This window comes from Vulpes lagopus, chromosome 4, assembly GCF_018345385.1.
Source record: "Vulpes lagopus strain Blue_001 chromosome 4, ASM1834538v1, whole genome shotgun sequence".
In the NCBI taxonomy this organism is placed as follows: Eukaryota; Metazoa; Chordata; class Mammalia; order Carnivora; family Canidae; genus Vulpes; species Vulpes lagopus.
Window position 1 is genome coordinate 62954258 of NC_054827.1, and position 23326 is coordinate 62977583.

Genomic DNA, 23326 nt, shown 5'->3' on the forward strand with positions numbered 1-23326 from the left:
TAACACTGTATTTGAACTCACTTAATTCAATACTGTATAGTAATACAGTGTTGCTTACATTTTATAAAATTACCATGCATTACATTTACTCTTAAAAATATATTTTTTAACTTTGGAAAAAAATGCTACATGTCATATGAACAAAGGGACTGCATATAGGTACACAGGTAAAGATCATATATATATTTTTTACAACATAAACAAGTGGAAGACTATAGTGAAATTTTAAAATCTGGCAATTGGGACACCTGAGTGGCTCAGCAGTTGAGTGTCTGCCTTTGGCTCAGGTCGTGATTCTGGAGTCCCGGGATCAAGTCCTGCATCGGGCTCCCTGCATGGAGCCTGCTTCTCCCTCTGCCTGTATCTCTGCTTCTCTCTCTGTCTTTCATGAATAAATAAATAAAATCTTTAAAAAAAAAGAAAACTATAAACTCTCAGATACAAGAGGCTCAAAAACCACAAACACAAGAAAAAAAAAACTACAGCAATATACATCATGATCAAATTGCTTAAAACCAATGATAAAAAGAAAATCCTAAAAGCTACCAAAAGAAAATAAAATGTGCAAAACAACAAAGATAAATATTAGAGCAGATTTCTCTATGACATGATACTAGAACATCTTTACAGATCTAAACAGGAAAATTAAATGCCAAAATAGAATTCTATACCCAACAAAGATATACTTCAAAAACGAAGGTGAAATAATAACGTTTTCAAGTATTCAAAAACAAAGAACTTATTACCTACAGACTTACATTCCAGGAAACAATAAGGTAAGTCATTCAGGCAAAAGTAAAATGATACCAGATGGAATACAAAATGCTAGAAAAAATAGCTAAATAAATATCTGAGATGTTCCGTTGTAGTTTTAAAAATAACTGACTACTTAAACACACACAAAAATATTAACAAGGTAGGGGGACTTTACAACATATGCAAAAGTAAAACATATTACAACGATAGCACACAGACCAGACGACTATACTAATGTAAGAGTCCCAGGTTAAAAGCAAAATGTCATAACAACACCTGAAGATATACTATGGTAAACTAAAGATAACAAAACAAAACAAAAAGTTATAGGTATTAAAGACAACAAAAGAGGTCAAAAAGAATCTTTTTTTTTTTTAAAGATTTTATTTATTTATTCATCAAAGACACAGAGAGAGAGAAGCAGAGATACAGGCAGAGGGAGAAGCAGGCTCCATGCAGGGAGCCCGACGTGGGACTTGGTCCCGGGTCTCCAGGGTCACACCCTGGGCCAAAGGCAGCACTAAACCACTAAGCCACCAGGGCTGCCCAGTCTTTAAAAGGAATCTTAAGAAAATGTTTCAATTCATCCAAAAGAAGGCAGATAAAACAAAAAGGAGAAAAAAACAAAAAGTGAAACAAAGAGAAAACACACTGCAAGATGACAGGTTTAATCCTAATATTATCAAAAGTCACATTACATATAGTTTAATTATCCCCATTAAAAGGTAGAGATTAACAAGATAAAAAAACATGACTTAACTATACAGTGCTTACAAGAAATGTAACTCAAAAACAAAGACTAAAACAGATAAAAGAATGAAAAAAATAATATATATGTACATATTAGTGTAAACACTAATCAACGTAATGATGGAGTAATTATGTTAATATCAGATAGAACAGACAATGCACCAAAGAATACTACCAAGGATAAAAAAGACCATTTTATAATGATAAAGGGTCATGTCATGAAGTGGATACAATAATCTTAACTGTTTATTCACCTAGTAACAAATTTTCAAAATACATGAGGCAAAAAACTGACAACTACAAGAAGAAATAGACTATTAAACTAATCCACAATTACAGTGGGAGATCTCCATTGCCCTCTCTTAATCCTTAAAGAGACAGAAAATCAGTAAGAACTTCAGTTAAAAATAATATCAGTTAAAAAATCAGTTAAAAATAATAAGAAAAAAACACAATTAGCTTACTGGACTAAGCTGACAATAGAGACCATTTCAACCAACAGCAGCAGACTATACATTCTCAAGTGTATATGAAACATTTATGAAAACAGAACGTACTGTGGGCCAGATAACATGTACACATAAATTTAAAGAAATGAACTCATAAAAAAAAATTATCAAAGCAAAACAGAATTATAAATAAAAAAACATAAACATTGCTAGAAAAATGCCAAAAGTTTAGAAACTAAATCGCGCACTTTTAACCTACAAATCAAAGAAAAAAAACAAAAGGGAAATTAGAAAATATTTTTAATTGAATGAAAATGAAGATGGTGCATGAAAATTTTTGGAATGTTGCTAAAACAGTACGTAGGGAAATTTACAGCCCAAAATGCTTGTATAGAAAAAAAGACAGTTCTCAAACCATTGGATCTTAGCTTCCACATTAACATTTAAATTTTTCAAATGGTGCAAACTAAGCCTAAAACAAGCAAGACAGAAATAACAAATATTAGAGCAGGAATCAATTAAAAAGAAAGTAGAAAAATAGAAAAAAAAAAGCAATAAAGACAAAAGCTGATCTTTGAGAAGATTAATAAAATTGATAAACCTCTACTCAGAATGATTATGAAAAAAGTAAAAAGACATAAAATACCAGTATTGAGAATGGGAAAGAGAAAGTCACCATAGATTCTACAAATTAAAAAGGTAAATAAGGAAATATTATGAACAATTTAATACCAATAAATTCAACAACTTTGGTAAAATGGACATTTCCTTGAAGGACACAACCTACTAAAACTCAAAAAGAAACAGATTAATAAAAAAAAAAGAAACAGATTAATAGTCTGCTTTAATAAAAATAAATGAGTTTATAGTTTAAAAATCTTTGCCAAAAAGTAAAAAGAAAAACAAGCAGGCCCAGATGGCTTCACAAGTGAATTCTACCAATATTTAAGAAAAATTACCAAGTGAACACAAACCTTTCTAAAAAGTCGAACAGGAAGTAACCATTCACAGAATAGCATTACCTTTATAATAAATTTAGACAAAAATACAAGAAACAAAGATATAAACAAAAATTTTTTCGGAACTTAACCAACCATATCCAACAATATAAACACTGATAATGCATCATAAGCAAGAGGAGTTTATCCCAAGAATGTGAGATTGGTATAATATTTGAAACATGAAAGTCAAAGTAATTCATATCAAACAAAAAGAAGAAAAAAATATTTATCTTGATAGATATAAAGACAAACATTTGACAAAATACATCTACTCTAAAACAGAAATAGAAAAGAACTTCAACCTGATAAAACTTTGAAACTATGGCTAACTTAATACCTAATTTTGACTTTCCCCCTAAGTTCAGAAACAAGACAAAAACACCTTTGCTCTTTCTACTTATATTCTACATTCTACTGGAGGTTCTAGCTAGGGCAATTAGGCAAGAAAAATAAAAATATATCTAGATTGGAGAGGAAAAGATAAACTTTCTTTATTCAAAGACAATATAAATTTGTAGGAGTTCTTTTGTGAAGTCATTTGCACATTTGCACATTTATGGATAAATGTGATGGAAAATTTTGCCAATATTTATAGGCATTATATCAAGACCTTAGTTCAGATACAAGCTTTGTAGATTCACAAAATTGTTTTATGGCTAAACGTAAACAAGTGCTCAACCAACTTAAAGTATACAGAATTTAATCTGCAATGGAAAAGGAAAAACCTGTGCATTTTGTATTCAAGAGCTCATTATTCTATGCTGCTATCAAGAAAACTCTGAATTATTAACTTCAGCTTAATAGACTAAAATGATTTCAGGTGTTCTCAGTTTACATGTTATAAATAATAATCAATAGACTAATGTTCAAATTAGTTCAAGTCAATTTAAGACAAATATTTGCTTTCTCAGCACAGCACAAAGCAAAACAAGTTTAATATTCAAAATATATTTAAAAAAAATAACAGAAATGCTACATTTATGTTGCAAATGAGTATTATATTTTACATTAGACAATATAAACTAATGTTCCTTTGGATAAAAGCTTTAATACTTAAAACTGAAGTATTCTGAGTAATCCACACAGCAAGGGTCAGGAATTTGGAATTTCACCATTAACCCAGCCTTCCTCCTGACCTCCTATAACTGCTAAACCTCCAGTTGCATTGTAACTGAGCCCTTGACTCTGAACCTACTCTCAAATCCAGAATTTTTTTTTCTAATGGTTTCATTTATTTATTCATGAGAGAGAGAGAGAGAGGCAGAGATACAGGCAGAGGGAGAAGCAGGCTCCCTGCAGGAAGCCCCTTGTGAGACTCAATCACAGGACCTCATTATCATGCCCTGAGCAGAAGGCAGATGCTCAACCACTGAGCCACCCAGGCATTCCTCAAATCCAGAATTTAATCCTTAATTATAGGGAATTATTTTCAGGCCTCGTTTCCCCCAAAGCCTGTTTTCCCTAAAGTGTCTCTACCTGGAAGCTATATGTCAGACTGGGATTTTAAGACCTCCTAATATCTATGGTTGCTAGAGCCATTGCCAAGGTATTCACTGTCAGTGCCCAGCAGTCCTTAGGAACCATTCCACAATGAGTCCGGTCTGGCCTAAACAGAAGAACTAAGATTCTGACATCTGCAAATGTTGGAAATTTTGCCACCACATCATCCTTATAACTTCACAAAAGAATGCCTATTTCCATGTTAAACATAAAATGCAGTATGAGGACAGCCCCAGTGGCTCAGCGGTTTAGCACCGCCTTCAGCCCAGGGTGTGATCCTGAAGACCAGGGATCAAGTCCCACATCGGGCTCCCTGCATGGAGCCTGCTTCTCCCTCTGCCTGTGTCTCTGCCTCTCTCTCTCTTTCTGTCTCTCATGAATAAATAAATTTTTAAAATTTTTAAAAAATAATAGTAATAATTAAAAAATAAAATGCAGTCTGATAACAAAGTGTTCAAAAATATAATTTTATACCTTTTCACATAAACATGCATATAAAGATAGTTTCGATTATAGAAAGATAAATTTATGTATGTGTCATATATTGAGAACAATTACATAAGAACTTATTTTAAAAACATGTATTCTATAGGTTATAAATTGATTTAATGGCAGCAACCAAATTTTTGAAAATAGAAAAATATCACTAATACCTTTGAAAGAAGAAATGTAAATTAATTCACATATTTTAATTTCATGAGATTCAGCCAAGTAGTAAACTTCTTGGGACTAATTAAAATTATAATCTTCAAATTTCTACTTGCCTTCCTACTATTACAACACTAAATTGTATTTTATCTACATTAAAAGTAATAAAAAAGTAAACTATTATCTATGAAAAATATTTGATAATATAAGTAAGCACTATGTACAAGAACTATTTAAAATTTTATTAGGACATCAGAAATAGATTTCATTTTTTTAAACCAAATAAACTAATCATTAAAAAATGGATACCAAAGACGAGAAAGTAATTATTTCTTTTTTAACTAATCATTCTCCAACAGATATAGACCTAGTGTGAAATACTTAGCATAGCTGAATTACAATACAGTTGGATTACATCATCACTCGCTCTGGATGAATTTAAATATGGATATTTTTAATACAGGGCACTAATTTGAGAATGGTAGCCACACATTAAGTAAGAGACTTCATAAAATTAACTATTTTGACAGGTTGAATACTAATGTTTAAAACAAAACTACTTCTAAACTACTCTTGAGGGATCCCTGGGTGGCGCAGCAGTTTAGCACCTGCCTTTGGCCCAGGGCATGATCCTGGAGACCCAGGATCGAATCCCACTTCGGGTTCCCGGTGCATGGAGCCTGCTTCTCCCTCTGCCTATGTCTCTGCCTCTCTCTCTCTGTGTGTGACTATCATAAATAAATAAAAATTTAAAAAAATAAAATAAAATAAAATACTCTTGATTTAGTAAGGGATCCCTTGCACATAAACTGAATTTTGAAACAGAGTAAGACTTGTAGTTCATCACTTAGAGTATCAACTACAAATGGGTAAGCTCCATGAATATCTGGGAAATGCTGCTTGAATTTCAATAACTTAAAAACAGCAAATGCTCAGTAAATATTTGATTATCTAAACCTTTCTTAAAATAATAAAGGAATAATAATTAGGTACATTTAATTTTGAAAAATCTATAAAATAATCATCCAGTGCTGGAACCTCTGACTCCAAAGTAGGAATATGATCTTTACACATACCATTTTTTAAATTTTGTCATTTCAATGATTAAGATAATTACAGAAGCATTTCAAAAGATATGTTTACATTAATCAAGAGATCATGATCTCAAAATACTGGCTGGGGTACATGATAAATAAGTAAGTAGAAATAAGAGAACTTTAAACACCAATTCATCTTCCCTAAAAAACAAAACAAAACAAAACAAAAACAGGAGAGACACTGAAAAAAGCAGAAACGTGAGGTAAATGTGGGAGGGGTGGGGACAGGAACAGAGGGAAACATAGTAAATGTTGGAAGGAAAATAGGAAGGAGAGGGAGAGCAAAAGAAAGGGGAAGGACATCCAGAAGGAAGGGGAGGAAGCAAGCAGAGAACAGCCAGAGGAGGAAGAGTAGGGATGGAGACAAAGGAAAGAAGAAAGGGGAAGGAGAAATGCACCTCAATCAGTATTTCTTTTACTCTACTGGGATTAACAACAGAAGCATGCTATTTTCATTGTGCAAGATATATTCAATTGTAAAGCTATTTATTTTGCTTACCTCCACAAAATAAGAATATATACACGAGACGTAAAAGACCAAGAGACAATATGTTAGTAAAAAGGTAAATGTAGGGATCCCTGGGTGGCGCAGCGGTTTGGCGCCTGCCTTTGGCCCAGGGCGCGATCCTGGAGACCCGGGATCGAATCCCACATCAGGCTCCCGGTGCATGGAGCCTGCTTCTCCCTCTGCCTGTGTCTCTGCCTCTCTCTCTCTCTCTCTCAGGAATAAATAAAATTTTTAAAAAACCTCCAACTTTTATAATTTAAAAAAATTTAAATATGAAGACTGTGTACTCACATTTAAAGACTCATAGCCATAAATACTTGGTTAAAACATAAATAATACACATCTCTTTCTATTTGCTTCCAAAGGTTTTTATGAAAGTGTTAGGACGATATGGGCAAATAAAATTAAGCAATCAAAACAAAATAATGCTTTAAAATGATCTTGTATTTTAGTGGCTTTTAAATACCACAGGTAAAAATAAGGCTAAAAAAGGTGTCTAAACAAATACAACCTTATTTTTCTTATTTAATATTCAGTAATTAAATAAGTAAAGCTGATACTGGAAAGAAAATTTTGAACACTCTTTACTTTCTATTACAAGTGCTACATAATTCCATTTAGTATAAACTACTCAAAAATATTTTACAGCATTTTAATAAAGCAAAAATATAAAAGGACTTATTAGATAATTTGACGATTAGTCTATTTTGATAATTTTAAAATGTGAATTGGTCCTAAGTGGAATCATTCTCCTACTTATAAAGACAACATTCAAATGATAAGAATAAAAATCACTAAAATAAACATTTTTCACAATTTTTTCATACCTTTAGCTAAAGCTTCTTTATATTTCTCTTTGGCAGAATTCATTTCTTTTATTAACTGTCTATAGCTGGATTTTAATTTCTCTAATTCTGTCTTTGTAACCTGTCAAGAAAAATAAAGAACACATTTTAAAAGCTTAAATTTACATTGCTAAGAATTTGAATCCAGAAGTACTACCTGATATATATTTTATTACTTACAGATCATAGTTGCTCCTTAATATACATTATAGACAATATATTAAAAATCAGTTTAGAAATCAATGATAAATTCAACAGCATATGAAAAAAGAAAAAATATTTTTAGAAAAGTAAGTCAAGAAATAATGCTGCCATCATCTAAAGTTTAAAGATCAATAAATTAATATACTATGTATACAAATATTTACTCTAATAAAAAAGCTAATTTAAATATTTATTTTAATTATACAGAGTAACTTGGAGTTGTTCTAATTTACCAATTCTAACATGAGTATTTTTGATTTGGGTATTTGGGATATTATAATGTCACTTTAAAGATGTATCTAACGACCACTGTTGGCTACATACATAACAGTGGTCATTACATACATACATGAATTTGGTTATTATTTCTATGGAAAGACTAAACAAATGCAAATCTTTGATTCTATAGTCAAAACCCATTTAAATAGCATTTAAGGAAAAAACAGGGGTCTTAGATGGGATCTGAAAAACTTCTAATGTACCTTTGAGAAGACTAAGAAATCAGCAGCATCAAAAACTTGCAAAAGGGGCATAAACAACTTAGAAGAATATTCGAGTCAACTTTTAACAAACTCAGCACTACCATTGTTCTTGACCGGAGGGAGAGTAACATTATATAAAAAAACGAAAATGTCAATAAGCTATGATACAGACATAAATGAGTCTGAACCATTCCTTAAAAAAAGAGAGAGAGAGAGAGAGAGAAAGAACTCAAGGGAGACCTGAGTGGCTTAACTGGTTGGGTAGCCAACTCTTGGTTTCAGCTCAGGTCATGATCTCAGTGTCCTGGGAGCAAGACCTGTGTCAGGCTCCACACTCTGTGAAGAGTCTGTTTGAGGGTTTTTTTCTCCATCTCCCTCTCCCCCTCAACCTGTTCATTCTCTCTCTCTTTCTCCCTCTCTCTCTCTCTCTCTCAAATAAATAAATAAATCTTAAAAAAAAAACAAAGAAAATTCAGTAATTAACTTTGTTTAATGGACTTTATTTTTTAAAGAATGAGTTTCAGAGCAAAACTGAGTAGAAAATACAGAGATTTCCCATATACTCATGCACAGTCATCCCCCACTAACGTGGTAAATTTGTTACAATAGATGAACTTGAGATGATACATCATTATCACCCAAAGTCCACAGTTTACATTAGGTTTTATTCCTGGTGGATTAAACCTATGGATTTAAACAAATATATAACAACATATCCACCATTATAGTATCATACAAAGTAGTTTCACTGTCATAAAATCCTCTGGGCTCCACTTATTCATTCCTCTCTCTCCTAACCCCTGGCAACCACTGATCTTTTTATTGTCTCCATAGTTTGCCTTTTCCAGAATATCATTCAGTTTAGCATCACACAGCATGTAGTCTTTTCAGAATGGTTTCTTTCACTTGGTAATAACGCATGTAAGTTTCCTCCGTGTCTCTTTGTGGCTTAATAGCTCATTTATTTAAACTATTCAATAATATTCCATATTCAATATTCTGTTCACAATTCTGGGTCTTTTGACACTTCATATAAATTGTAGAATGAGTCTGTCAATATCCACAAAATAACTTACTGAGTATTTTGATTGAGACTGTGTTAAATCTAAAGAGCAAGCTGGAAACAACTGGTATCTTGACAATACTGAGTCTTCTCATCCACAAACATGGGATACGTCTCCAATTATTACTTCTTTGACTTCTCTTATTGGAACTCAGTTGTTCTCCTCCTACAGATCTTGTATATATGTTGTTAGATTTATACCTAAGTGTTTCATTTTTGAGGTACTGATGAAAATGGCATTGTGTTTTTAATTTCATATTCCACAAGTTTATTGTTGATGTATAGGAAACTGACTGACTGGGCAGCCTGGGTGGCTCAGCAGTTTAGTGCCTGCCTTCAGCCCAGGGCATGATCCTGGAGACCTGGGATCAAGTCCCACATCAGGCTCCCTGCATGGAGCCTGCTTCTCCTTCTGCCTGTGTCTCTGCCTCTCTCTCTGTGTGTCTCTCATGAATAAATAAATAAATAAATAAAATCTTTAAAACAAAAAAAAAAGGAAACTGACTTTTGTATGGTAACACTGTATCCTGTAACCTTACCATAATCACTTATTAATTCCAAAGCTTTTTTGTTGATTCTCTTAGGGCTTTCTACATAGACAGTTATGTCATCTATGAATGAATACAGCTTTATTTCTTTGTTCCCAATATGTATGTATTTCTTTTTCTTGTCTTGTTGCATTGGCTAAGACTACAAGTATAATGTTAACAAGCAACAGTAAAATGAAATATCCTTGACTTGCTTCTGATCTTAGTGGGAAATTTTCGAGTTTCTTATCATTACACATGATGTTAGCTGTAGACTTTCTGTAGATATTCTTTAGCAAGTTGAGGAAGGATTCCTCTTTTCCTAGTTTACTCATTATGAATGAGTACTGGTTTTGTAAAATCACGTCAAGTGCTTTTCTGCTCAATTTTTGTTTGTTTAACCAAGTCTTTATTTCACTTTTGCAGGATAACTTCACAGGGTATAGAACTCTAGGATCATGGGGTTTTTTTCTCTCAACACTTAAATATGTCATACCACTTCCTTGCCTATTTATTTCTTAGGAGAAGTCAGATATAATTCTTATATTTCCTTTATAACTAAGGTGCTTTTTACTCAGGCTTATTTCAGGATTCTTTTCTTTATCTTTGATTATCTGTAGTTTGAAATTGATATGCCTATGTGTAGTTTTTTGGTCATTTTTTCTGCTTGGTGTTCTCTGAGCTTCCTGGATTTGCTGTTTGGTGTCTGACACTAAGTTAGGGAAATTCTCAGTCATTATAATTTCAAGTATCTCTTCTGTTCCTTTCTTTCCTCTCCTTCAGGTATTCCCATAAATAACATAAAACATGTTATATCTTTTGTAGTTACCACATAGTTCTTAGATACTCTGTTCCTTTTTTTTAAATCCTTATTCTCTGCTTTTCAGTTCTGTAGATTTCTATTGATATATTCTCAATTTCAGAAATTCTTTCCTAGTGTCCAATCTCCTATTAAGCCCATGAAAGTCATTCTTCACTTTTGTACATTATCTTTGCTCTCTAAAATACTAGACAATGCTAGAATGGCAGAATGCTTTTTGTTTCTTTCTTAGGATTTCCATCTTTATGCTTCCATTACCCATCTGCTCTTTCATGATTGTTACTTTATCCATTACAGCCCTTAGCCTATTATTCATAGCTGTTTTAAGTTCCTGGTCTGATAATTCCAACATCCCTACTGTGTCTGGTTCCAATTGTGTATTTTTGCCTTTTGGGATCCCTTGTTACTTTTTCTTGATTGCTATGCAGGATACATCAGGTAAAAGAAACTGATTATATAGGACTTTACTAATGTGGTGATAGCTGTCAGAAAAGCTATTTTATACCTATTTTAGTATATTAAATAGGTATATTTTATACCTATTGATTCGGTCTCAGGCTGTGCCTCTGGCTGTGAACTTCACACATGTTCCTCAGCCAATGGGCCAATCCCCACTCAAAGAGAACAGGAGTTATGAATTTCCCTTCCCCTAGATTAGTTAGGTTAAGGGTAAATAGTTTCTCCTGAGAGCAGGCTTTATTAAGAACGGAACGTGGGCAGCCCGGGTGGCTCAGTGGTTTAGTGCCGCCTTCAGCCCAGGGTGTGATCCTGGAGACCTGGGATCGATCCCACGTTGGGCTCCCTGCATGGAGCCTGCTTCTCCCTTTGCCTATGTCTCTGCCTCTCTCTCCCTGTCTCTCATGAATAAATAAATAAAATCTTAAAAAAAAAAAAAAAAAGAATGGAATGCTTTGGCATATTCATTTGTCTGTCTCTCCAATTTAGGGGGAGCCATTTGCCCTGTCACCTCACTTCCTATAGAGATCTAAGAAGCCTTGTTGGTTTTTCAGTTTGTTCAATTTTTAACTCTTTGTTAGGATGGAGTAACAACTTCCAAACTTCTTATGTGCCACACTGGAAACTGAACTCTTAACTTCTGAAATTGCTAAAGAACCAATTCATTGTTCCCCAAACTGGCTAACTGCAAAAAGCAAGCATTTATCCTGCTTCTTATATGTGACCTATATATCTCAGGGTTGCCAAACACTTGCCATAGGAAAAACTTTTTCTGAAAAATTACAGCTAACAATCACATTAGGAATGACAGAAGCAAAATATTGTCATTTTATAACAACTACCAAAATAATGGATCCAAGCAGCAAACACCAATCAGTTCTAAAAATTATTTGGTGAATGGCTGAAGGAAAACTTTTTTAATAAGTTGATCAGGCTCTCAGCACTGGAACCTAACAATCAAGTTTAACATCACAAAAGCTAAACAACATTATTTATCTCTGACATGGAAAAAAAAAATAAGAAGTCTATACTAGTACCTATAATGTGTTCTTGCCCAAAATAAATAGCCAGAATTTTATCAAGTAGTTTACAGGAAAATTAAAGGATAAAGAAATATGTGAAATAACATCACAAAAATGCTAACAATAAAATAAAATTTAAATTCAGTTCTATAGAGCAAATTACCCAGTTTCTTCCACAAGTAAATGGCATTTTTAAAAAGTTGGGGGGAGGTACCTATAGATTAAAAGAAAACTATTCAAATGCAATGTGTGAGCCATGTTTGGGTCATGATTCAAATGAATCAACTGTAAAATACAAATAAACAATCATTTGAGCATAGTCAGGATTTTTAATGACCCTAAGGAATTAATGTTATTTTTAGGTGGGTTAATGATAATATGGTTAACTTTTTTTTAATGAGTATTTATTTCAGCAATATAAACTAAAATGTTTATGGATAAAATGATACCTGAAATTTTCTTTAAAATGATTCAGTGTATTAGAAAAATTGGGTGAGTATACATTAAAAAAAAAACAAAACAAAACTGGGCAGCCCAGGTGGCTCAGTGGTTTAGCGCCACCTTCAGCCCAGGCTGTGATCCTGGGGTCCTGGGATCAAGTCCCACGTCGGGCTTCCTACATGGAGCCTGTTTCTCCCTCTGCCTGTGTCTCTGCTTCTCTCTCTCTCTCTCTCTCTCTCTCTCTCATGAATAAATAAATAAAATCTTTTAAAAAAACAAAAGAGGGATCCCTGGGTGGCGCAGCGGTGGGATCCCTGGGTGGCACAGCAGTTTAGCGCCTGCCTTTGGCCCAGGGCGCGATCCTGGAGGCCCGGGATCGAATCCCACGTCGGGCTCCTGGTGCATGGAGCCTGCTTCTGTCTCTGCCTCTCTCTCTCTTTCTCTCTCTCTCTCTGTGTGACTATCATAAATAAATAAAAAATGAAAAAAAAAAAAAAGAACCTTGACTATGTGGGTGGATCAGTCGATGGGAATTTGTCTTTTCTATTCTTTTGTACATTCGAAATTTCATAATAAAAATATGGTGGGGATCCCTGGGTGGCGCAGCAGTTTGGCGCCTGCCTTTGGCCCAGGGCGCGATCCTGGAGACCCGGGATCGAGTCCTGCGTCGGGCTCCTGGTGCATGGAGCCTGCTTCTCCCTCTGCCTGTGTCTCTGCCTCTCTCTCTCTCTCTCTCTGTGTGTGTGTGTGACTATCATGAATAAATAAAAATTAAAAAAAAAAAACAACAAAAATATTGTAAATAGTTATCCAGAAGGGACAAAATCTCACTATAAATAAAGTAAAATTTTAAATATCCTAATTTACTTTGTCTAGGTTTTCTTTTTTATTACATGCAAAAATAAAAATAATAAAAACTAGAAGCTATTTCAGTAAGCAAAAAATAAAAATTCTAAGTGATAAGAAAGCACGGTATCATAGTTTAATTGGCAGCATTCTTTTTCTCTCAGAGGAGTACATAAAGTAACAGTACATCTTATAATCAATCATGTTTTATATTCAATAAGAATATTACTTACTAGAGACACCAAAACTTATTAATCATAAAATGATGGCTAAACAATTTTTAAAAACAAACAAGATAAAATATGTCAGTGAATTTAAAAATCATATTTAAAAAAGAACTCCAGAGTAGAAGGACAAACCTTGATCATTTCCGCCTCTATCTGCTGATGAACACCTATAAAACTTTTCTTCACCTGCTGCTTGTCTTTGATCATCATGGTGAGCCTGTGTAAGGGTCCAGAATTTAGGTCCTCTGCATGTGTCTTCATGATTCTGCTAAGTTGTTCTGTTTGCTGAATCATAAGTAGCCAAGACTTTAAAAAAAAAAAAAAAAAGGTAAAATTAGCAGCTGTATTAAACATTTCCATTTTACTGTGCTTTAAGTATTCAGGAATTTTAAATACTTCATTTTACACAAATTATTACATTAATATAAAAATGCCAGGTTTCTGGCAATCGTGCAATGAGCTATGAATGGTTTATATTTAACATCTTCAAGTACAAATACTTCAAAATTCAGTAATCAGACTATGTAATGTTCTATGAAAGGGATTAAGGCTCTTTTAGAGTCCACACTTGCAATCTTCATTTTACCACTTCTTGTCTGTCAACATACTGATATAATGCTTCTGCCTACACCATGTTACTGCCTCAGTAAGGTCACCATTTCCTAGTGGTCAAATGCAACAGAAATTTAACCATTTTTACTTATACCATTTGATCTGATCCTGCTGACTCAATTCTTCCTGAAATTCTTCTTTTTCAGTTTGCATGGCTTCTCATATTCCAACATACCAACTTGTCTTCTCTTCTTCCTAAAAATCCCTTCTCGATCTTTGTACCTGCTTTGCTTTTGCTGCTTATGTCTTAAATACTGGTAATGTCTGGATTTCTTTCCATTCTCATTTCTTAGCATATACCTTTAGTTCTCAATGGTTTTTCCAGCACATTTCATTAAAGCAGACATATGTAATGGCAGATTTGGGACAAGTGGGTATATGAATACTCCTGGAAGAACAAGTCATTTGTTATTAGACATTCTAGTTTCTAGATACTAAAAAAAGTAACTGAGGAATACTCTTCACTAAAGGTCTTCAAAATTCTATTTAGAAACAATTATTGGAGATATATCATGGTCAGGTAAGATCCATGTTAAAGATTAAAAAATTAACAAGGTATGATTTTAGATATTTACTGAAGATTAGAATAATTTTCTATGCCATTACTTTTGACCCTGAATGAACAGAATTATTCTTCATCTGTTAATGTTCCAATATAATCCTAAATTAAAATTGAATGAGCACCAAATAAAAATAATAGCCTAAAGGAAGCAAATTCTTAGTCATAATAAGAACTTATCAGGGTCTAACTTGATAATCTTGTTTTGGTACACTGTAATATACATTTTTTAAAAATTATACTTTGAGGACATTTGTTTAGGGAGAAGGACCATTTGTAGTTGTGGAATGCTATTATGAACATGGAATAAAATGTGGCCTAACAATTCATCATTCTTATTTTCAAATTAAAAAATCTAACTACTAATGTGCTCTAGATACCACAAAGCATTAAAATATAAAATTTAGGGGATCCCTGGGTGGCTCAGCAGTTTGGCACCTGCCTTCAGCCCAGGGCGTAATCCTGGAGTCCCGGGATTGAGTCCCACGTTGGGCTCCTTGCATTGAGCCTGCTTATCTCTCTGCCCCCACCCCCCATCTCTCATGAATAAATGAATAAAATCTTTTAAAAAATAAAATAAAATATAAAATTTAACAAAGATGAAAACAGCGGGGAAAAAGAAACTAAACGTAGATTAAAAACAAATAAAATGTCCTAGTAACTCTTGTAGCTTTGTCTTTTTCATTTATATTTATACTATATTATTTTATTTATAAATGTATGTATTACATTATTTTATGTATAAATATATATACATATATATCTCTCTAAAAACACATTTCTGGGAAAACATTCCATAGCATATATAGAATGTTAAGGTTACCAAAAAGAAAGTGAGGGGAACAAGTGTTTCATTATCTAGCTTCAAAAAATAAATATTCTCCAAGTGTTTTGTAGGAACAAATTTTTGTAATTCTATATGAGAGTCTTTGCAGCCTAGGACTAGAAAAGCCTTCTTGGAACCCAACGTTAAAGATAACACAACTAAGTCAGCTTGCCTTCCTCCTCCCAGAATACATTTCATCCTGCCTTAGAGCCCTGTTTACTGTAGTCACTGTGCCAAGTCCAAGCCTTCCAAGATACATATCATCACCCCAATTATCAATCCTATATTGCCTTCAATATTTCCTAATCTAACCCAGGGTACTCTCTAGAGAATCCCATACCCTCAAAAACTCCTGCTCTATTATTAGAAAACCATTTATACCTCTTAACAGGACTTTCCATTTATCTTTTAGCTCTAACAAAAATCTGGCTTTATCTCACTCTCAACATCTATAATATGGCTAATAAATATTCCTTCTCTTTATTCCTTCTCTTTCTAAAAATGTCTCTATTCCTTTGAAGCTCAGGTCACCCTTTCCCAACAATTCACCAGCAAATATTTCTGATTCTCCCCCCAAAGTCTACCACAAATCCACCCACTTCTTTCCATCTTTGCTGTCAACCCTTTTGGAGGTTACAACTATCTCTGGCTTAGACTATTAGAAAACCTCCAAACTGGTGTCCTCTCTTGTACTCCTGTCTCCCCAACTAGAATGTCTTCTTCCTCACCAATTTAGGTACTTACTGTGATGCCTTAAACAATAGTTACTAAATAGTCCTTGAAAGAAGAAAAGAAAGGAGAAAGAGAGGCAAGGGATATAAACATAAAATAAAACCATGAGTTAAATATATGCTGTTAAAAAATGTGTTAATTGTTTAAAACTGGAATTGGATAGCATGGTAGCAATGCCAATTATGAGAGAGAAGGAAAACTGACAGCCTATCTTCAACTGATAAAACAACTGAGGAATAAGAGCAGCACATAACACAGTATGAAACACCGCCTAAAAAGAAGGCGTGAGTGGGCAAGAAAATGTCTAGATACTATACAACTTGAATTACATGGGTGGCTAGAATATTTTTGTAAAGAGAGGAGAGTAAAACGTTAACAGTTTGTTTGACAAAGTAAAGTAAAGTTGGGGGATCCCTAGGTGGCTCAGCAGTTTGGCGTCTGCCTTCGGCCCAGGGCATAATCCTAGAGTCCCAGGATCGAGTCCCAGGATCGAGTCCCACATCGGGCTCCCTGCATGGAGCCTGCTTCTTCTCTGCCTGTGTCTCTGCCTCTTTCTCTCTCTCTCTCTCTCTCTCTCTCTCTCTCATGTCTCTCATGAATAAACAAATAAAATCTTAAAAAAAAAAATAGAGATGCACTTCAACATTCGCAGTAACATGAGCATAGCACTTTGCAGATATGGCTCTTTGGTAGCATAGGAATGGTCAGGGCATAGATAAATTATCTTTGGTCAGGGTAATTTGTACAAGATAATTCTTTGTAATGTAATAAACAAAATATGTTAGACCATTGGCAGGCATTCGAATTGCTTTATTATAGAGAATCTTGCTTCATGGTAATAATTCTATCAATAAAGGTCCTCATAAGGGGAATTTACCAGTAGTCACTCACTGATCCTGAAAATCATACAAGAATTATTAAAAAAATAAAAATATCTAAAGTTTAACTTTGGAAAAAAATTTGTCATAAAGAACAATAATACAATATGAAAACAAAACCACTTTAAGTTTATAAAACAGAATATAAATATCATAAATATTGAGAGATAAGCTACAACATGTGAATGCAGTAATAATGTAACTATAAAAAACTAGACAAAAATCCTAACAGATACTAACAAAAATCAAGAATGAGAAATTTGATAAAAGTGTAATTGTGTCCATTTCCTAACTTTTCAAATAGAACAGTCAATAGACAACTTTATTTCTAAAGTTCGTAAATAAAGGAATATAGACATTAAAATTCTTTAAGTTTCAATAAATAGTTAAGTGAATGTGTAGGAAGAAAACATACAACACAGGTCTTCTAAACAATCAAAAGTGATTTTGAGGAAAGTTAACATTGTCCATTAAAAAAAAAAAAAAACAAAAGAAACAAAAAATTACTAACAATTAAAAATGAGTTGCAAAATAAAAATTATACTAAACACATCTGTTAAACATTATCTGCTAAACATCTATGAAAAGGAAAGCATTATCAAACTGGGGGGAAACGTCACTACACACAATAAATAAGAAACATCAATAATATGAAATAATATACAACAAGAGAAAGACAAGTAAGAATTCCCCAGAAAAATGTGAAGGACAAGATTCAGCAGTCATTATGTTCAAATGATTTAAAAATGAATTTTAGACACAAAAAACAAGGGCATATTATCATGTTAAAGAATATCAATTACAATGAATATAGAACTGTCAAGAATCTTTTCGATCTAGAAAACAGTACATCAAAACACACAAAGCAAAACAGTGGAAAATGAAATGAGAAATCAAAAGTAGTGGGAGAATTAAATGTATTCATCTCTACCTGTGGCAGATAATTTTTAAAAATAAATAATAGAGTATCTGAATAAGTAATTTATTTTTTATATATATTTTTTATTTATTTATCCATGACAGGCACAGAGAGAGAGAGGCAGAGACACAGGCAGAGGGAGAAGAAGCAGGCTACACGCAGAGAGCCCAATGTGGGACTCGATCCCAGGACCCTGGGATCACACCCATGAGCCCAAGGAAGACGCTCAACCACAGACCCACCCAGATGTCCCCACCCTAAAACTTTTAGATATTTATCTCCAAATCAAATCCTATCTATTGAAACAATGAAATGAAGAAAAGAAATCAAGCAATCTACCTGTTGTAGGTTCTATTTTCCTAACTGAATCCTAACATTAAAAGACAGCAAATTCTAAGAGACCAATAACCACATGGTTATCATAAACCAATCAACAAAGTATCTCCAATAGCGTAAAAAGCTCAAAATGTTTTGCTAATGAATAATTCCAAACATTTATGAATTAGATACCTTTGATACCACTACCTAAAATGTTTCTAAGAAATGAGAATGAAAAAAGCTCTGAAAATCATAGCACAGACATCAAAAAGTGGCAAAGATACTATAAAAATAAATTATTTTATAAGTGCCAAAGAAAAATCTTAAATAAAATATTAATAGATCAAAACAGTCCATTAAACGAAAAATATCTCACGGCCAGTTTGGGGACATTTCAAATATGCATGTCTAATAGTCATATATACAAGTATTCCCATAAAAGTGAAAGACAAACAAGGCCACTTAATGTCAACAATGTTATTTAATATAGTTTCCAAAATGCTTCTAAAAGAGAGAGTATGAGTAAAAATATTTTAAAGAAAGATGCTTACACATTTTTAATAATAAAAAAAACACAAATTAAGCCATTTGGAATTATTATTTTTCATGTTTCAGGTTGACAAAATTAAATAAAACAATACATTCTAAATGTAAGAGTTTGGGGAAACAGGCTCTCTAGAACACTGTTAGTGGAAAGGTGAATTACTGAAATAGTAAGTAGGCAAAACTTTATACCCAGAAATTCTACTTCTTGGAATTTATTTCACACAAAAGATTTGCACAAGTATATGGATTATGTTTACAAGAACATTTATCACAGTTTATTCATAACAAAAAGAGTCTATCAATAAAAAATCAAAGAAATGAATTACAATGAAATGCAGCCATTAAAAATTAAGGTAACTTTGGGACCACTGGGTGGCTCAGTGGTTGAGCCTTCGGCTCAGGGCATGATCCCAGGGTCCTGGGATCCAGTCCCACATCGGGCTCCCTGTATGGAGTCTGCTTCTCTCTGCCTGTGTCTCTGCCTCTCTGTGTGTGTGTCTCTCATGAGTAAATAAGTAAGACCTTTAAAAAAAAAAAATTAAGGTAACAATGTGAAATGATATAGAGAAAGCTCAAGGTATATAATGAGGCTAAAAAGTCAAAGTGCAAAATAGTTTAGGGAACACAATCCTATTTTATAAGATAAATAAACATCTTGTGTGGGCATATGCATCAAAAAAAATACAAAGAATAAAAATAAATATGACTATATGCAAAATATAGAAAAGATAACAATATTATTTTTGTCTTCAAATCTGAATTGCCTTATAAAAATTTAAATATTAGAACTAATGAAAACCAAAATGATTTATGTACCATTTCAAATTCCATCCACTAGCTGTTCAAAATAGACACACACTGTGACCTAACACTACAATAGCACTTCCAAATATAGAGCCTACTAAAATATGAAACAACAGCCTCAAATGTATCACTCCAAATTTAGTACAGATGCTTCCATGAAATTAAATCACAGCCCTCATGCATAACAGGAAACATTCATATCGCACTAGAAGCCAAAATAATATCTAAAGTAAAATAATATAAGGGCACCTGGCCAGCTCAGTCAGAAGAGCATGTGACTCTTAGATCTCAGGCTCGAGAGTTTGAGCCCCATTTGGGGTGTAGAGATGACTTAAATAAAAATACTTTTTTTAAAAAAAGTAAAATAATATAGCAGAAGATGAGGGTTTTTTTTTTAAATCATTACTTGGTAGTGTGAGGAAATATGAAACAATATCCAGTTAAATATAATAGAAAATAATAGCAGCTCTTCCATAAAGAAAGTAAAAACTCATTATTAACTTAACTCACTATTAATTTAACTTACTTTCGGGAAATAAAGTCTAAGTTAATTTTTTAAACTGAATGTTAGACTATGGGCACCTGGGTGCCCCAACTGGTTAAGCATCTGCCTTCGGCTCAGGTCATGATCCCTGGGTCTTGGATGGAGCCCCACTTTGGGCTCCATGCTCAGCGGGGAGTCTGCCTCTCCCTCTCCCTCTGCTGCGGTCTTGTGAGCGTGGATGTATGGATGGATGGATGCATAGATAGATTGATAGATAGGGTAAGAAAGAGAAAGAAAGAGAGAGAGAGAAAGAAAGAAGAAAAAGAAAGAAAGAATGAAAGAAAGAAAAAAGAAAAAGAAGAAAGAGAAAGAGGAAAGAAAGAAAAAGAAAGAAGAAAGGAAAAGAAAAGAAAAGAAAAAAGAAAATAAGTAAGTTAGACTATTTCTGAGTAAGGGACAGGCAGAGCTGGGTCAGAAAAGACAGGCCACATGGAATCAGGCTCACAAAACAAAATCCCCCAAATGCTGACATGTAAGGAAACTAAAGATAAGGGAACAACAAACCAGACCACCCTGCCCTAGGTATGGGTGAGGAAGATATTTTTTTTTTATGACGGTCGCCTGTGACCAACAAGGAACAACGAGTCCCAAAAAGGAAGCCATTAAAGATGTTCTCACCAGTCCTTACTCAAACCAAGGACATCACAAAAATGGTAATAAGGCCATAGCTCCCCAGTCAGCTCTAAAGACAAGACTGTCGGTGGAGGCCCCATTGGCAACCCTGTGGGGGCCCCTCTCCCTCCTGAGAGCTCTGTCTCCTGGCTGAATAAACTTCTATCACGCTCCTGCTCTCCTGTGTCCCTGGGATTCATCCTTTGACTCCCTGGGACCAGAGCCTCGCTCTCCTGCTTCACTTCCACAGAAGGAACCTTAATCCGTTGAGGCCTACACAGTAGCAAACAGGTATGAAATGTGAAGTACAGATCCTGCCGGAACTGTCTATGTATTAGTAATTCACAATTAACAAATTAATCATGCATATTAGCAGATACTCAGAAATGAGCTGAAGGAAACCAGAGATCGTTGACCATGATTCCTTGGGGCTAGAAAGAATGCAAGAGGACAGAAATTAAAGTAACGCACTTCTCTCCCAGCCTTGACAGAGTAATTGGAATCAAGTTAATCTTCCCACTGAAATAACTAGAAAACTGAACATAATGTATGAAACTTCAGATTCCAACACAGGACTGGAATCCCAAGGAGTAGTGAAACACGTGAAATTGCCCCAGGTTTCTGCCTGGAAGTCTTTCTGAAGGGAAGTGTAGAGAAAAAAATCAGAATATAAATCCAGAACGAGTATAAATTGAAAAGTCAGAGAGAAAAGTTTGACTGTAAACTAATTACGATGTCCAAGTAGATAACCTTAAGCAAGGGAGTGACCCGGCCATTAGAGATGGTAAATTAGAAAGTCAAAAAGAAAACTCTCTGGGCCTCATACTGCTTGTAGATATTTCTTTCTTTTCTTTCTTTTTTTAAAAAAAAAAAATACTAATGCAAAGCCTCGCCTCATATGAATTATCTTGAAGCCTAAATAGTCTGGTTTCATAAATGCGAATTATACCTTAACAGAAGAAAAATACAATGCCATTAGGAAAAGATTTTAAAATCAGCCAAGATGGAATAACAGGAACCAAATTTACACTTCTAACTGAGAAGAAAAAATGGACAAAAAAATCTTGAGAAGCATTATTTCTCATTTTGTCCAAAAAAATGAAAAATAACAGTTTTCAAGATACTGGCTCTCGGGCGATGAAAGACACAAAGGGATCCCTGAAAGAAAGAAAACAAACAAGATGAGGCCTCCAGTGGCCCTGACTGACTGACCTGAGAGGAGGAGACAGCGAAGGGGAGGTGAGCGTACGTACGGAGGGGCCCAGAGAAGCCTGGGCATCTGCAGAACCCTGATCAGTGCAAGCCCGTGAGGACTCTGCATGAACGGGAGTGGGGGGTGGGGGGATATGTCAGGGAACAGTTCCTGCAGTTCCTATATGGTTTGGACTACTGTCTGTTTCCACCAGCACCCCCCCCCGAAAAATTCATAATTCATGGGACCTTGGCTGGAGTCATCAGCCTTGGAGTTAGCGCTGCTCTGACCCTGCCTAACAAATCTTAAAGTCAAGATCCAAAGCATCAAGTTCCTTCCCTGTAACATAACTGTGCTCCCTAACAAAACTCAACAAAACAGCAATGTAAACTACCAAAAATGGAACTGAGAAGAAAAAATAATGGAGAAAAAAATAAATGGGACATCACTGAGCTGCAGGATACTTTCCAGACATCTAACATACGGCTAATTAGAAGGAGGAGGGATATGGAAAGTGTTTGAAGAAATAATGGCTGGAAACATTCAAACGTTGATAAAAACCAAAAAGCCCACAGACTCAAGAAGGTCAATGAATCCAAGCACAAGAAGGATGAAAAAAAACTATGCTATTAGTATCATATTCAAGTCAAATAGTTTTAGACATTCAAAACATGTCATAACGATAATATTCATAAAATAAGCTGATTATATACACAAAACCTCGTAGATTTTATAATTCATTTGATGACTTCTCGGACATCTTATTTTTTCTTACAACATTTGCAATTTCTTCCCCTGTAAATGGAACAGGAAAACACAACTCTTCCCTGTATAGCGTATGTTGTGGCATCTAGAACAGCAGGTACATTCTCATCTCATTTAAAGAACCAAAGAACTGAAGTTACTTGGGGACTCAGGGAGGGATGGATCTTCTGTATTAAGTACATCCTCCAATATCAAGGGAATTTTGAATTCCCTATTTAATGCACTTCTCTAGCAATGGAAAGATTGAAACTTGTAAGACCTTGTCATTTCAAGTAGAACAGATTCTTAGATATCAAACACTAATGCAATAATCAAAACAAATACTAAATGAAAAATAGTAGGTAAACAAAAAAAGTAATTAAATAAATATTTTTAAG

The 23326-nt window shown here is 34.1% G+C and overlaps 1 protein-coding gene across 6 annotated transcripts in view; it reads right to left on the reverse strand.

Annotated features, from left to right (window-relative positions):
- FER (FER tyrosine kinase) overlaps positions 1-23326 on the reverse strand; it is a 435215-nt gene that overhangs the window by 350821 nt on the left and 61068 nt on the right. For all 6 annotated transcript variants that reach the window (XM_041752267.1, XM_041752266.1, XM_041752262.1 and 3 more), the window contains 2 exons: positions 13775-13948; positions 7537-7636 (listed from right to left, as the gene is read on the reverse strand). In XM_041752267.1, coding sequence (XP_041608201.1) covers positions 7537-7636; positions 13775-13948 — 274 coding nt within the window. The remainder of the gene's footprint in view (positions 1-7536; positions 7637-13774; positions 13949-23326) is intronic.